The following is a 15,372-nucleotide window of genomic DNA, read 5'->3' as shown; positions in this document are numbered from 1 at the left end:
GACGAGCTTTTGCGATTCGGTTCAATTTTATCGTATCGCATCGTATTAGTTAACAAACGATTTGGGATTGCTTTAATTTTATTGCCATGGCATTAGTATGGACTTTTTAAGGCGTTGCAAAAATGTAACAACCTTTTCTTTTATCCACAAACTATTTTTTTGTAAACATTTGAAAATATCGATAAGTTGATGCACCGCGGTCCGCGGCACAGTACTGAGCCCCGATTACGGTAATTTTTAACGTCTACAATCCAGACGCGTTTCTGATTCTGCAATACGATTGGTCAAAACAGCTGACGTACGCTGTTGAACGACCAATCGTATCGCAGAATCGAGAAGCGTGTCTGGATTGGAAACGTTAAAAGTTACCGTAATCGGGGCTCTGTCCGTACTCAATATTCGCAGACCTTTCTATGGTTATATGTTATATTATCTTTGGCACTAATTTTACAACTGCTGTCATATTTTTTAAGGCTGACAACATACATAGTATTCTTTAGTCTATGACTACTCACTTCCGCTGTAGTTTTGGTGCGCGTAGCGCGTAGATTGCCTCCATTTTGTCTTCTGATTGATTGGGCTGAGATCTTTGATGCCGATTCAAGTTTTCGTCTAAATTTTGTTGATATACAGTGATGAATGGCCAATTCTCTTAAGTTTAAATGAAGTTTTAACAATTAACTTGTTATATTTATCATAAGCTATGGGTAAGATCATTGATCTGATAAACTTAGTGTAACCTATGCGTGGTGTTAAATTGTGACGCACATCGATGTTTGCTGTGATTTTTAATATCAAAACGTTTTTCTTCTAGTAAATATGTCTAGATACGGGGATTGCAAAGTTTATGTTGGTGACCTGGGCAATAATGCAAGCAAACCAGAGCTTGAAGATGCCTTCTCATACTACGGTCCTTTGAGAAATGTTTGGGTGGCGAGAAATCCACCCGGCTTTGCGTTTGTGGAGTTTGAAGACCCTCGCGACGCTGAAGATGCTGTAAGTAATTATTGGATAATGCCATATGTTCGTCTAGAAGTGTACCCGTATAATTTCATGGTATTAAAATTTGGTTTTCATGACAGATTCGTGGGCTAGACGGAAGGACAATATGTGGACGTCGCGCGCGCGTTGAAATGTCCAATGGAAGCCGTGGCTATGGAGGAAGAGGGCCACCTCCGCGCTCTCGTCTGCCTCCGCGGCCCTATGACGACCGCTGCTATGACTGTGGGGATAGAGGACACTATGCTCGTGACTGCACAAGACGCCGCCGGCGCAGGTTGTATATTTTTTCTTGATGGATTGTAAGTCGTTACTACTGGTGTAACTATTTAAAAACAGGTATGGAATCTTCAGTTCAAAATTTATTGGTAGTCCTAAAGTTTTCAAATGTACTACATTTGATTATTAAAATTTTAAATGGTTAACAAGCTACCATATAAAGATTCCATCCCACTGTTTTGGATTCACATATACCAATGATAACTATGTTATAGGTTATCATTGGCCTGTGCGCCGAGAACGAACTCGTCAGTGTCTGCACTTCTTATTGTCTGCGCTACGTAGCTTTCACTTCGCGGCGTGTACACCGATATTGTTGGCCGCTTCGGTAACTTCGCTCTTCGCGAACGACATGCCTACGTGCACACTTCACTAGTCGAGAACTACATTGAACAAAAATGTTCAATCGGCGCGTCGCACATCTAATGTAATCACTGCGTGCACTCAGTGAGTTACACATTATTATCCCGTTTTTGTGTACAATGAAGACCTGCTAGAATCAAAGTATCATTTATTTTATTATGTAGTAGATATTCTAGTATTTCCTTGGAGCTGTGGAAACAAGAATTAACCATAAACAAGGCCAGTGAATGAACTGATTGCCTGTATGATATTAATTTGTACCTGGGGTTAGTTTTGGTGGTTCTGCTGCTCCAATGCAACACATCATTTCATAAAGGGCCATCAAGACTTCTAAAACACTAACAATGAACATTGGAAGCAATTTATTCTTTTTTTGCGTTTTTGTGATTTGACTTATGCAGCAGAATCAGCCCCTAAACTAAATAAGCTGACTCACCTTGATCAGAAAATTTAACCAAACCACAGAATCTGGATGACCTGCAAAAAGAAGCTGAAAATGTTGCATATTCTGAATGTTTTTAGTTCTGTATTACTGCTAGTTGATGTTGTGACTATTACTCATTTATAAATTGAGTTTTCAGAAAAGGCCAGCCTCTTAGACTTTATTTTGAAATAGTTGGTGAATCTTCATTGCAGACATTTGACGACGAGTTTTATTACATCCGACAGTTTGACGTGGGTAACTGACGTGTCTATTGGTAATATGGCAATCGTAGTAACGTGTATGGGTGTTGTGTTCGCAGCCGCTCGAGGTCCCGCCGCCGCTCCCGCTCCCGCTCGCCGCGCTCGGGCTCGCGCTCCCGCAGCCGCTCCCGTTCCCGCTCCCGCTCCAAGGGGAGATCCATGTCGCGCTCAAGATCACGTTCACCATCCAAAGATTCTAAAAAGTCCAACTAGGCTGAACTAGCCCATTTCAAGTTACTATACATGTTAACTTTAATGACTGCAAGATATGTATTACAGCCTTGAACAAGAATATTTTAAGTACATTGATATTCATTTTAAGAAATATCATTCCTGTCTACATAAAGTTAGGCGATAACATTTAAATACAATAGAAGAATTTGTTGATTTAGTGATCAATAAAGTGTCATTTAAAAACGTTAGTTTCATTTTTATATTCCAGTACTTGATGACGGGTAATGCTCATGAAAATTAACCCGATGCCGTTTTAGATTAGAAGCTAACGCACATGAGGCATGGGGAACGGTCTTCCCATTTGATGATAGATCACCCAGGTGGTCAAACTTCAGAAGACACCATGTGTTCAAAGTGTAGACCTGGGGAACGGCGTTTCTCCGCTCTATTTATTTCTGCCGAAGCCTGAGAGATGTAGAATCAACGAATTTGAAGTCATTTCGTCTCCTCTGCCTTTGTGAAAACGCTTTACAACCCTTCGATAGCATATATTGCATATCAGATTTTAAATTTGCTAATTTATCTACAATAATACTAAACTAGATCTTTGTGGTTATGATTAAGGCTTATATTAATAAAGCGATTAAGGTTTATGAAAAGAAAAAATGTCGATTTTAACTTCTAATTACCGTTAATTCAAGCGGAATTTCCTTAGGCCTAGCGTCCATTGAGGTCATAATTTATAATCGATTTATGCTGTATGCATGTATTCTAACTCGATATGTTCTAAGTGTATCGGCAGCTTAAAATCTTTATTTTCTATGGCAACACCGAGAAAAAAAAAGACAAGCAATGTAGCGGACGGACGTCGTTTCGACTTTTCTATTCCGTCATGCAATAATTTTTGTCATTCATGAATTCGTCGTTAAAAAATATTTTATATGGTGAACCTTACGTGAACGTTAGTTGAAATATAGTTTAAATAATGTGTTTAGTATTTTATTTCGCGTAGTTCATTCTCGTAGATCTATAAGATAGGTGTGTGACAAGTTCGGTAATGGTGGCCATGTCATGAAAATCCCAACAGCCATGGATGATAGCTCCGTATCTCATCACAACGGAGGGCAAGTGGGATCTCAAATTGGAGTCAGTGTAAATAATAAACAAAATGACGAACCTAGCCAAAGTGTCCAGTATTCAATACCGGGCATCTTACATTTTATCCAACACGAATGGGCGAGATTTGAACTCGAGAGATCACAATGGGAGGTGGACAGAGCAGAGTTTGAGGTGATCTTTTTGCGTTATTTTCTATAATTTTAGACATCCTTTGTATACGTGCTGCATCAAATATCTTGTTGACTGTGATTAGCATTAGTATCTTTATTAATTTTTGATGTTATACTTTCATTTTTCATGTCTTGTGCTTGAAAATTATGTCTTTAGATTGAAAATTTTACTTTATATTGAGATTTGAATGTCAATAGAACTGTGTGTGCCCTATATTCATCCTTTTTTTTAACAGAAATTGGTAGTAATCCACTAAATTCATTGTGTTGTAGAAACAATTGGTTCAACAATTGGTTCAACAAATTTACAATTAACTACACTAAATAGAAATACATCATTTTTAATAGTTTTACAGTAAAATATGGTTTGTTGTGTATTATAATGTATTTTATCATAAATGATCAAAGTTCCTGACTAGTTTATTAAATAAATACCAATGTATTGTGTATCTAATTGTGTATTATGTATTATAATCATGTATTTATCTATTGTTGAACCATAGGTTCTTCCTTAATTTGATGTTTTATGAATGTAGGTAATTAAATAATTATGAAATTATTTAATACACTTCATGAACAAGCAGGTATTTAAGTAGCACAACATAATATCTTCCTTGGTATACCTACCCAATTCAAACATTTGGGGTCATTCCTTTGTTATTTAATTTATACAGTGTTTATGGTTCTTGAAAACAGATTTAATGCTTTATGCAGATGCTACATAAAACGCTTTTTAAAGATGAATGAAACATACTTGCTTGTTTAAACTTCCTTTGAGGACAAAGGATTCTTGTTTAGAGGGATTAATTCATTTCTAAAACTTCCAAATCTAAGATAAATCTGTGTTGTCTTGTTTCAGTGACAAAAAGTTGCTAGTTTTTATGTTATTGAGAAATTTATTTATTACAAGGACTAAACATGAAATTGTTGGGATATGCCCTGTGTATCATATAATTTAAGAGATATATCATATGAATGAGTTTTAAGTTTTAAATATATTCTTTCTTAGCATTGAAAGATTATCAAAATAACCCTAAAAAATAATTTTTCAACAAGTAATACATAAAGAAAGAGTTATTTTTTTGCACTTGCAATTGGAGCTAGTGGAATATTTCAATTGCAATGTAATAATATAATTAGAGCTATGGTTATATGTGATAGAAAGAGTATAAGATAGACAATTAAGTAAATTATTAAAATAATTTTCTTTTTGCTTGCTTGTCTTCTCATTTAGACTGCTTTGTTTTATGTTCTTATTTTTCTAGTTTTATCTTCTGTTAATCTTTCAGCTATCAAGCACTCCATTATGCCAATTATTCTCTTTTTACTTAGGTACATCTTGTGTGCTATTGTGTGTGCTCTTAACATGTCAAGTTAATGTTCCATTTTTATTGTAGACAATACTTGTAGTAAGAATTTTTACTATTGTGCTTATTCTAGATTGCTTTCATGTCATCAATAATAAATAGGCCACCTTTATTCTAAAGCTACAATGATTTTATAATAATGTTTAATGTCTTGTCATTATAAAAATACAAAACAAATATTTTTAACACATGGAGTTTATCAATCTAGAATTATGTTCTGTTTTGTTTTTGAGTATTTCTCACTGATGGTTAGTAGTTGTAAATTTAGTGTAGTTCGTAAATTTTTAGTAAATTAATAAATATAATTTTGTAAAGGATTATGAAATAGAGATGGGTTATACTAGGTAAATTTGATACTAGGTGCACCTATTCCAAGTATTTATTAATACTTGATCCAAATACCTATTCCACCTAGTACGTAGTAATTTACCATACTTGACGCGACTAGTGCGGACTAATCCACGTATTATGACTTTAAAATACAATTTTCTTTGAAAAGATACAACCGTAGTATTAATAATGCAATTTGAAATTGAATAATAATGTTTTTGCTGGCTGTTGATTTATTGATATCCTCCCTTCATACTTCAACAGGCTATTCCTATCTCACACCTGCCTGCGCTCAAATTTGTTTGTCAGACAGAGACGGAGTGAATCTCTACGTTCGCACATAAGCTTAGCGAGAAATACGCGGTGCGCGTAATACACGACTACGGATTATGCAATAATAACCTCTATTACTTTGAAGGTAGGGTCGGAAATCGTGTAATTTAAACAATACTAGGTGGACGACTACGGATTATGCAATAATAACCTCTATTACTTTGATGGTAGGGTCGGAAATCGTGTAATTTAAAAAATACTAGGTGGATCAAGTATTTTAAAAATTGGAATAGGTGCCACTTAGTACTGTAAAATACCTAGTGTGTGGATCTGTTCTAGTAAATACGTCTCATCTCTATTATGAAATCCCAAAATGCGAGATTTCGAGTTGTAATTAATTCATCAAATAAAATAAATATAAAATAAAAAATCTGGATGAATGATGATAGATCTATTTGTGTAATTAATTCACTTACTTTGTTGCTTATTAGAATAGTGGTATTGTATTCTCTTAGTTCTCATGCTAGTTAATAGGTATTTGTCAACAAAAATAATTTTTAGATCTCTAAAGACCAATAAAATTAGAATGTGAAAGTGAAAGCTAAAATAATGGTATAAAAAGGAATGATTGTAATAATAAAACAAATTTTGGATAGGTGTTGATTCAGTCATAGCAGCAGTTTTAATTATAATGTGAAAGTTTAAATAAATCTTATACTTACTACTTAATGTATTTATACCTTTTGATGACCAAACTAATTGTATCTGTACGCAGTCGCGGATCGCCTTCCTCCAAGGCGAGAGGAAGGGCCAGGAGAATCTAAAGAATGATCTCGTGAGGCGGATCAAAATGCTTGAGTACGCGCTGAAGCAGGAGAGGGCGAAGTTCCACAAGCTTAAGTACGGCGTGGAGCTCCAGCAAGGGGACGTGCGCCCGCCGCCCGACGAGCCGCCGGCGGAGCCCGAGCCCGCCGAGCGGGCGCAGTGGAAGCAGGGCCGTCAGCTCATCAAACAATATCTACAGGTAAATGCGAATATCATTATCTAGATACAGGCTCATTTGTAAGATTCGCGGGGCCTTCTGAGATTCTGACGACGAGCGTAAATATGAACTTAACTATCGCTAACATGAGCTAAAATGATTAAACGAACATTTTTAATATGTACACACGACAGCACATCAGGCTACCCATTTTTGTTGCAAACTCGCCCCAATTACATCTGCACAAGAACCCACAGTGGTTACGTTGACGTGTCGTCGGTCATCTATATACCAAGTTACTCAAAACTGCTTACAACAGTAACAGAAATAAAATAGAAGTTACTTTTAAGTTTAGAACATTAACATGGAATTCATTCACTGGAAAATATAGGAACTCACTGTCACTAGTTCTACAGTGAAGTAGACGTAAAGGTTTCGATTTCAATGAGTGCATTATTACGAAGGTGAATGCACTCATTAATACTCCGTCTTTTACTATGGGAGTAGTATCGAAGCAATAAACAAAAAACAACACCTTTTACCATACCAATTAACATAATATCTCCACGATAATTTACCCCATAAAAGTTGTTCGTACAGATGAGTTCATTCGCGTCTTTAAATATGGCACACATTGATATGAACAACCTGTTTATGAATTAATTCACTTGATACTTCACAATTAGAAAGTCAATATTTCATAACAGCTCAAATTCTTATTATCGTTCAAGCCTTAATTGTTGTTTGCAAGAGTTGAAACTGGAATTAACTGGTAACACGCGTAACGTTTTTTTTTGTCTACAGGAGATAGGATATACAGACACCATCCTCGACGTTCGTTCAAACCGAGTAAGAAACTTACTTGGTCTGAACAACGAGGAGCAGGCTGAGGACCCAAACTACAGAAACTATGACAAGCAGCAGCGGGACAGATGTGACTACTCAATAAACTCTATGGTTCGAAAGTATGATTATGGTGAGTGAATTTGTATCAAATAATTAACTTCATTTTCAATGCATTATTAAACACGAATTTTTTTGCATAGCGGAAAAAGGAGTGGGTAAGTGCAAAGTTGTAAAATGAAAACACTAACAATAGTACGACAATTTTAACATTTTTGTTAAGACATGTTTTAAAAATCATCTATTTCATTAAAATTTTAGGAGTGCTTTGCGGTTGAAGTCCATTGTTTTATTATTGAATTTCATTAAGGATTGCCAATGTGTCAACCCCGATATGGGTGTACGGTTACCTATTTTGCTATGATAATCTATGTGGGCCAGGGTTTCCCAACCTTTATTTTGCGAAGCATATCGCTATAAAATATTTTTATGCGAGTTGTAACTTGTCGAAACTTGTTTGTAGCGACGAATGGACCGCAATTTGGAACAGCTGAATCTTTATCTTAAACATTTTTTTTCGAAAATACAAAAGTATTATGCCCGCCCCTGACATTTCTTTACGCCTTAGGCCCGATTCGACTTAACTATTATCCGAGAATAACTCCTGGTATAACTGGCACATTGACAGTTTCAGTATGGGTAATATGTCAAAATGTCCAATAACTGACGATTTATATTTACTCTTAGAATGGAATAAATAAATTATCACCGGGCAAATTTCACTGTCCACCGTGTCTCGTTAAACACTCGACATTGGCGAAACCAGTGTGCTTCAAATACGCACCATTGAAGCCATTAAACAGAATAATAATAATACTCTTGTTTGGTCGAATCCACACTTAGGGAACTAAGAGGTGCGTGGCCCTAGGGGGCGTGTCTCCCTTTTGTGAACGTGGAATAGTGTCTATATTACACTATTCCACGTTAAATACTGATAAAAATCTTCGTTTTTATCTAAAGATCCCATTCCACACACCATTTTCTAAGACAATACTCTTGACTGGTTCTCATTACAGGCAAAGAGCAGCGGAAAGGCGGAGTGCCATCGGGCGGCGTGTACAACGAAGAGGGGCTGTCGGTGCAGGAGACCGCCGCCGTGTTCGCCAACTTCGAGTTCCTGGCCAACCAGGAGATGGACATGGACGAGATCGACGACCTGGACGCGAAACAGCCCCACCATGCTTCCGGAAAACAAGGTATGGGCTGAAATTATCATTTAAATTATATGCTATTGTTATAATCGTCATAATAGAGACATTTACGAGGAACTTAGGCCCGCCATCAAGGCGGAGCAGAGCGGAGAAATGTTTTGAATCAGATTTCATTATTTCCATTTCTCCTCTCTGCTATGCTCCGCGCCCGCGCCGCGCCGCCGCTGTCAAATTTTAAAGAAAAATTTGACGGCCCGACACTGACCGACGGCGAGCAATATTCCCGAAAAATGCTACACTGCCTTATAGATACAGGACTTGGAGACTAATATAACGGCGACCACAATAGATCGAATCAATTCGTAGTGATATAAGGACTCCATCAAACTAGAACCGCCGTTGGAGTTGACCTCCAACACAAAAAAATAGGAGGAATCATTATGGAGATTCCCAAATGACAGCTTCCAAGGGCTCGACGAGTAATACATATAATCACAGATAAAAAAAGAACCAAAACTAGATGAAAGGTATTATTTTCCCAAAAGATGTGCTCAATTCTCTTAATCTCAATTATTTTGTAGGCGAAGAGGTCGACCACGAGGCCGAAGAGGTGTTAAACGAGCTGAACATGCTGACGGAGAGCGAGGCCGACGGCGGCGGCCAGGGCGACGAGTACCCCGTCGGTAAGTTCACTTATTTATTTATAACTAGCTAGCTAAAGTTCTCGAGAAATGTAATGTAGACAGGCTTCCCGTGCGGTGGATCTAGCAAATATAACGATATGTCTGATGATTTGGTAAAGGTTGCGAAAAATACCTGGACGAGAACAGCACACACAACAAAGTTATGGAAATCCTTGGGAGAAACCTTTGTCCAGCAAATAACGTGTTTTGGTTAAAACGAAAATATCGTCGCTATGTGACGATGTTGCTGTCATTCGGCATGTTCGCCTAGTGGCTAATCTCCGCAACACTTGTAAGGATTTTGCCGGTCGACTTAGAGGTACAAAAGCGTGCGGCTATGTACTTCGCATCAAGGGAAAATATAACCTCCGATTTCTTAAATAGCCGCGATCGTTCTAAAATAAGTCGATTATTTGATTCCCGAGAAGTCGTTGAAGAAGATTTACTTAATGAATGGCAAAAAAGATGGGATACGTCAGTCAAAGGACGTCACTTATATAAATTCTTCCCGAATGTACGCGAACGTCTAACTAGGCGATGGTTAGAAATCGACCATTGCTCGTCGCAGTTCCTCACGGGACATGGCAACTTTAAACATAAACTTCACGAATTCAAACTAGTTCCGTCTCCTTTTTGCGAGTGTTCCACTGATGATGTCAGTCATGAGCAGTCTGCCCATCATATCTTGTGGGAGTGTGATCTTTGGAAACATGAACGTGATATAATGCTTAATTCAATACAACATACATCTGTTTCCGCAATTTATTACACCGATCTTGTCGCGACAAGGAAAAATTTCCGTGCTTTTAAGCGATTTTGTGAAAAATATTATTGGCAGGTAGTTGCTAATTGCTCATAAGATAGGCCCCCTTAATTTAATTTATTGTCCGTGGTGCATAATCTTTTTCTTAAAGGTTTTAAACCTTTGTTTGTCACCTGTCATCCGCTTTGCAATGGAGGGAAGTCGAACCTTAATTTCGAACTCCTCCTATGTTCTTCTGATTAATTTCGTTGCGGGTCCAATGACAGTTTAACTTTCCCCCGGGACAAACTTGACCTTCATTGGTTGGGTTTTTGTGGCGGTCAAGCTGTAGATCCTGGCTACACAGGAGTTGCAGTGGTGGGAACGAGAGGTGGGAATAGTCCCGTGAATGAGGAAGGTTTGAGTTACGACTGTAATATCGAAGTTTGAATGTTGGTCAGGTATTTAATTACAGAAAGTACTATTTATTTGTTAGATTTTTACGCAGTCTATAAGCAGTCTGCTCTCTGGTAGACTGTATTGAGTTACTAACTACAAACCCGACGTAAAGTTATCTTATTGAGTTATAAACGACCTAAAACCTACTAACAGTAGGTTCCTCAACCAAAATAAGCACTGCAATTTTCCAGTGAAATTCCCAGGCAGTGCGTCGGGGGTCCCGGCGACGGCGGCGGGCGGCGCCGGCGGCGAAGCTGACGAGGAGCCATTAGCCCTGGGCGAGCTGGCACAGCTGACGGTCAGCAACGAGCCCGAGGCGTATGACGTGGCCAGCGCCAACAAGGAGTCCTTCCGCAAGACTTGGAACGCTAAATACACGCTGCGCTCGCACTTTGATGGGGTATGTGTTTTTGATGCTGTTATTTTGATGACAAATGTGACAAATGTTGGTCAAAATTGAATAAAAAATAATAATAATTTCATAGCCTAGAGCACTAGAGCACTGATTCTGGAGTACATAGAAAGAAAGACTTAGGTGACGTTTTCAAATTGTTAGGTGTCGAATCATCTAAGTCGAAAGAATTAGAAATGTGTTGCTTTTTACAATGAAATTTTTGTTAATCTTTGCAACACTAAAGTGCTCATAGGAACACTAGTGGTCACATGGGTAACTAGAGTAGCATGTAGCATACAAGAGATTTTATTGCTGTGACTTCGATGGTTAATAATTTCAGCTGATACTGAAAGACGTGCTTTTAGTTGAGAGCGGTGTCTTATAAATACAACATTTAGAGTTCATGCTAGTAGAAGAATCTTGTCCAAGCATATTAGTCAAACTTTCGGCGACGTGTTTTTAGTTGTGAGAAGAGCAGTGTCCCACAGCATACATCATTTAGAGTCCATGCTAGAGAACCTGTCTAATTTTGCAGTAGTAAATATTACACACAAATGTATGTCACGATCGTTTCACGCAGGTCCGAGCGCTAGCGTTCCACCCGACGGAGGCCGCGCTGGTGACAGCGTCCGAAGACCACACGCTCAAGCTGTGGAACCTGCAGCGCACGGTGCCCGCCAAGAAGTCGGCCGGGCTGGACGTCGAGCCGCTCTACACCTTCCGTGCGCACACCGCGCCTGTGCTGTGCCTCGCTATGGGCGCGCCGCGGTCTGAGGAGTGCTTCTCAGGAGGCCTGGATGGGACCATCCGCGTCTGGAATCTGCCCGCGCCCACCGCTGACCCGTATGACCCGTACGACCCGGCTGTGCAGGTAATATTCGTTATTTATTACGTTCTTTATCATTGTCAGGTTATTTAGTTTGCACTGCAGGTGAACAACCCTCTAATTTACCACAGGCCAATGGAGGATTTGGCCTGCAATTTCAACAATGAACAGAGATGGGTTGAATAGTGATAGGAGGTTGCTTTTCGTATTTTTCTAAGTATCATGTGACTGTGTCTGATCTACCCTCTGAAGTCCAGTTTTCCTAACTTTGGTGAAGTGATGTGTAAGGTTATCATACTCACCAAGTACATTATCTGAAATATCTCTTATTTTTATTATGGCATTTCTTTTGGTCAAGTCGTCACCCGGACGATTCCTATTACGAATCGCTCTGTTTCTATTATGCTTTCGTGAGTGTTATAAGAATAAGAATACTTTATTCAGCATAGCAAAATAAAATAAAAATACAGTACATATAACATTAAACATTAAACTACAAGCTATGCTGAAGAGGCGTCCGCTCAGCTATATTCGCGACATAACAAGCGCCATGTCGAGAAGCTGGTTTTCAGCGGAAACCAACACGATGAAGATTGCGGATTGCGCGCCCTCTTGACCGGGACCATATTGAGGCTACCAGTCAAGAAGGCGCGCAACAGGGGGCGTTATGGACGGTGATCACAAATGCGTTATGGACGGTGTTCATTGACGACGCAACGTTATCTCCAGGGCCCTGTGCTGCGCGATCACACAGACGCAGTTTGGTCGCTGGCGGCGTCGCACGGGCGGCTTCTGTCAGCGTCGGCGGACGGCACGGCGCGCGTGTGGGCGCCGCGCGCGCCGCGCCCGCTGTTGGCCACGCTGCGCGACGACCAGCTGCCCGCCGCGCTCGCGCCGGCCGCCGCAGACTTCGCGGACGCCGCCTCGCGCGCCGCCGTCGTCTACCGCGACGGCTCGCTGCTGCTGTACGACCTGGAGACCGCCCAGGTGAGAGCGAGCTGCTGCCGGACCCTCTCCCCACTGGATGGAAGACCATAATAAATATTATCAGCTGCAGTGCCAAATGTAGGTTTATCCTACACATTCTGAATAGGATTATAAGCCATCCGAGGAACGAGACGGTGAAGAATGAGAAGACTATCCACCTTGAGCAAAGACCTCCCCCAAGGATTTCCACATCTACCAATCTTACGCTGCCCAAATATAGGATTTCCCGCGGCTTCGCAAGATTGCCGACATCGATTTATTACATAGGAGGCAAATACGATTGCCTATGTTTACGATCTGTCAAATTTCTTAATCGCCATGTAACGTGTGTAAACCAAACGCGTAGTGACGTGTCATCTCCGCAGGCGGTGCTGCGCGTGTCGTGCGACAGCGGCGCGACGCGCGTGCGCGCGCACCCGACGCTGCCGCTGCTGGTGACGGCGCACGAGGACCGGCACATCCGCTTCTGGGACGCGGTGTCGGGGCGCTGCGCGCACGCCATGGTGGCGCACCTGGACGCCGTCACGGGGCTGGCGCTGGACCCCAACGGGCTGTTCCTGCTGTCGGGCTCGCACGACTGCTCCGTGCGCCTCTGGAACCTCGACACCAAGACCTGCGTGCAGGAGATCACCGCGCACCGCAAGAAGTTCGACGAGAGCATCCTCGACGTCGCCTTCCACCCGCTCCGGCCCTACATCGCCAGCGCCGGCGCCGACGGGCTCGCCAAAGTCTTCGTCTGAGCCCGACCTTATGTATGTCGAATATATATGATACATGTAATTTTACTTTCGATACGACCGTGTACAGTGCTGTTTTGGAGTTACGCTTGGAGCCGTTCGGGTGCGGGACGACGGACGTTCCGGTGCGGCGCGGCGTTGCGCCCGCGAGCCGCGCCTCGGCTCCTGAGACGGAACCGGGCTGTTGTCATACGCTAGAAAGGGACTCGACTTGTCATCCGTCGCAGGAATCGATGTGCGTCTCGCGGGGACCGATGGATTTTCGATGGCGATTCCTAATAGTCGATATACGTTAGGCCCGAGGAATTCGTCGGTCTCGATGGCGAAACGCCGCTGTAGTTGATTTTTAGATTATTCATTTTTGAAAACTTTTACACTCGAGAAGTTGTAACGATATAACTTAATCACTCTAAAGTTAACCTGACCTATCTAGTCCCAGATCTATACTTCGCTCGATGATGACAACTTGTTACAGCTTTGCTCGCCGCCGCGACGGTCGATACGTGTCTCGTCGACCGATCGCGGCGGTCGTGTGATCGCCGAGCTCAGAACGGGAGTGATTCCGAATCGAAGTCAGTGAAATAGTGTTCGCTTTTTTCGGAGAGCTCGAATCGCTCGGAAGCGTAAACTTTGAGAAATAGTAGTGTAACGCAGTAGCGAGTCGCGTCATCGTAGGCGGGCCCGGCCGGTAGGCGGCGGGCCGCGGGAGGCCGCCGGTTCGTTTTATCGTATTTAATATTATAACGTAATGGACGCGCGCTCGACGCTCGTTATAAGCGCGTAGTGAACACTCATCTATGTATAGACATTTGAAATCTATTATAATATATTTTTAGACTTTCAGTATGTGGATTTTAGGTTTTTATCGCGACTTTTTCACCGATTTTACGATACGCAGTGAGAATATTGTTCGTTTCTATGCATCTGTAAGGAGACCTTGTAATAAATATCTTGTGGATACCGAAGATGTTTCCTTGGAACGTTTTTATGTTTTCGTGTCTGTACAGTTAGATGTTACGCAGTGATGCTGATTTCTCGCAGAGAACGAATGGTGTTTCTTTTAGCTAGTACATTTTTATTTAAATCAATTTGATTTTCATAGAGAATATTTTTGTTTTGTTACATGTATGAACACATGCTCTCATTATTTGATGATTATAACTTACGCAGGTGATGAGCGGTCGAACAAAAATATGATTGAGTAGAAGTACTATATCGAAAATAACATAAGTAATGTTTGTTCATAACGAGTACTGCGATGTAGAATATATATTATAAAACATTACATATTCCTTTATTTTCCTTGAATTCATACTTGTACACATACATCCAAAATTGATAGTAAAAAGCAACATAACCGAATTGCATGTTGTTTTTTTAATACTTATGTTTTTTATTCCCCACCCCCTAGCTAAGTAAGATAAAAATTGGCTGCGTTGTAGTACCTACAATGTTTAAAAGTAATTAATTGCTAGATCTTAAATTAGAGCTAACCTGCGATAATCATGCGGCCAATTTTAGTTAGGTAGATACAAAATTCAATGGCCTGTTTTTGTCTCATACTCTAAAACAGACTAAAACTATTTAGAATCTTATTACTTCAAGTCAAGACACTTCTGGTTCTGTAGACTTGTTATTTCTCGGTAGAAATCCTTTCCATTCAACCTATAGATAGGTGAAAAAAATACACATAATAACCGCCATGGGGGATACTTTTTTAGGGACTAGTGGAACAGGGGGTTGCAATTTT

General features: G+C 40.5%; 3 protein-coding genes across 6 annotated transcripts in view; 2 read left to right on the top strand and 1 right to left on the bottom strand.

Annotated features, from left to right (window-relative positions):
• LOC135072622 (transmembrane protein 62-like) overlaps positions 1 to 15,372 on the bottom strand; it is a 229,583-nt gene that overhangs the window by 62,429 nt on the left and 151,782 nt on the right. The gene's annotated exons all lie outside the window — the stretch shown is intronic.
• On the top strand, positions 507 to 2,742 carry LOC135072612 (serine/arginine-rich splicing factor 7-like). 3 transcript variants are annotated; one of them, XR_010257464.1, is made up of 5 exons: positions 507 to 707; positions 815 to 996; positions 1,083 to 1,276; positions 1,494 to 1,725; positions 2,385 to 2,476. XR_010257464.1 is itself a non-coding variant. In XM_063966607.1 (4 exons), exons 1-4 carry the CDS (start codon positions 704 to 706, stop codon positions 2,536 to 2,538), a joined length of 534 nt encoding a protein of 177 aa, XP_063822677.1. In that variant the 5' UTR covers positions 507 to 703; the 3' UTR covers positions 2,539 to 2,742. The 3 variants fall into 3 exon arrangements, 2 of the variants coding, with proteins under 2 accessions (XP_063822677.1, XP_063822678.1); XM_063966607.1 differs by lacking the exon at positions 1,494 to 1,725 and having other exon boundaries at positions 2,385 to 2,742; XM_063966608.1 differs by having other exon boundaries at positions 1,494 to 2,476.
• LOC135072620 (striatin-3) lies at positions 3,326 to 15,005 on the top strand. Of its 2 annotated transcripts, none has more exons than XM_063966620.1 (9): positions 3,326 to 3,789; positions 6,534 to 6,782; positions 7,545 to 7,716; positions 8,660 to 8,839; positions 9,376 to 9,477; positions 10,882 to 11,078; positions 11,653 to 11,943; positions 12,628 to 12,885; positions 13,251 to 15,005. In XM_063966620.1, the coding sequence occupies exons 1-9, from the start codon at positions 3,571 to 3,573 to the stop codon at positions 13,623 to 13,625; spliced, it is 2,043 nt and encodes a 680-aa protein (XP_063822690.1). In that variant the 5' UTR covers positions 3,326 to 3,570; the 3' UTR covers positions 13,626 to 15,005. The 2 variants fall into 2 exon arrangements, with proteins under 2 accessions (XP_063822690.1, XP_063822689.1); XM_063966619.1 differs by having other exon boundaries at positions 10,870 to 11,078.

The sequence above is a fragment of the Ostrinia nubilalis genome, chromosome 6, assembly GCF_963855985.1.
Source record: "Ostrinia nubilalis chromosome 6, ilOstNubi1.1, whole genome shotgun sequence".
NCBI classification, from domain to species: Eukaryota; Metazoa; Arthropoda; class Insecta; order Lepidoptera; family Crambidae; genus Ostrinia; species Ostrinia nubilalis.
The sequence above is the reverse complement of the archived record's forward strand: the minus strand, read 5'-3'. Positions and strand labels throughout refer to the sequence as shown.

Bases quoted from the DNA above. Each gene is read 5' to 3' on its own strand.
- LOC135072612 (XM_063966607.1), top strand. The intron at 997-1,082 runs GTAAGTAATTAT...TTTTCATGACAG, and splicing joins CTCGCGACGCTGAAGATGCT to ATTCGTGGGCTAGACGGAAG. The intron at 1,277-2,384 runs GTTGTATATTTT...TTGTGTTCGCAG, and splicing joins ACAAGACGCCGCCGGCGCAG to CCGCTCGAGGTCCCGCCGCC.
- LOC135072620 (XM_063966619.1), top strand. From the start codon at position 3,571: ATGAAAATCCCAACAGCCATGGATGATAGCTCCGTATCTCATCACAAC. The intron at 6,783-7,544 runs GTAAATGCGAAT...TTTTGTCTACAG, and splicing joins TCATCAAACAATATCTACAG to GAGATAGGATATACAGACAC. The intron at 8,840-9,375 runs GTATGGGCTGAA...ATTATTTTGTAG, and splicing joins CCATGCTTCCGGAAAACAAG to GCGAAGAGGTCGACCACGAG.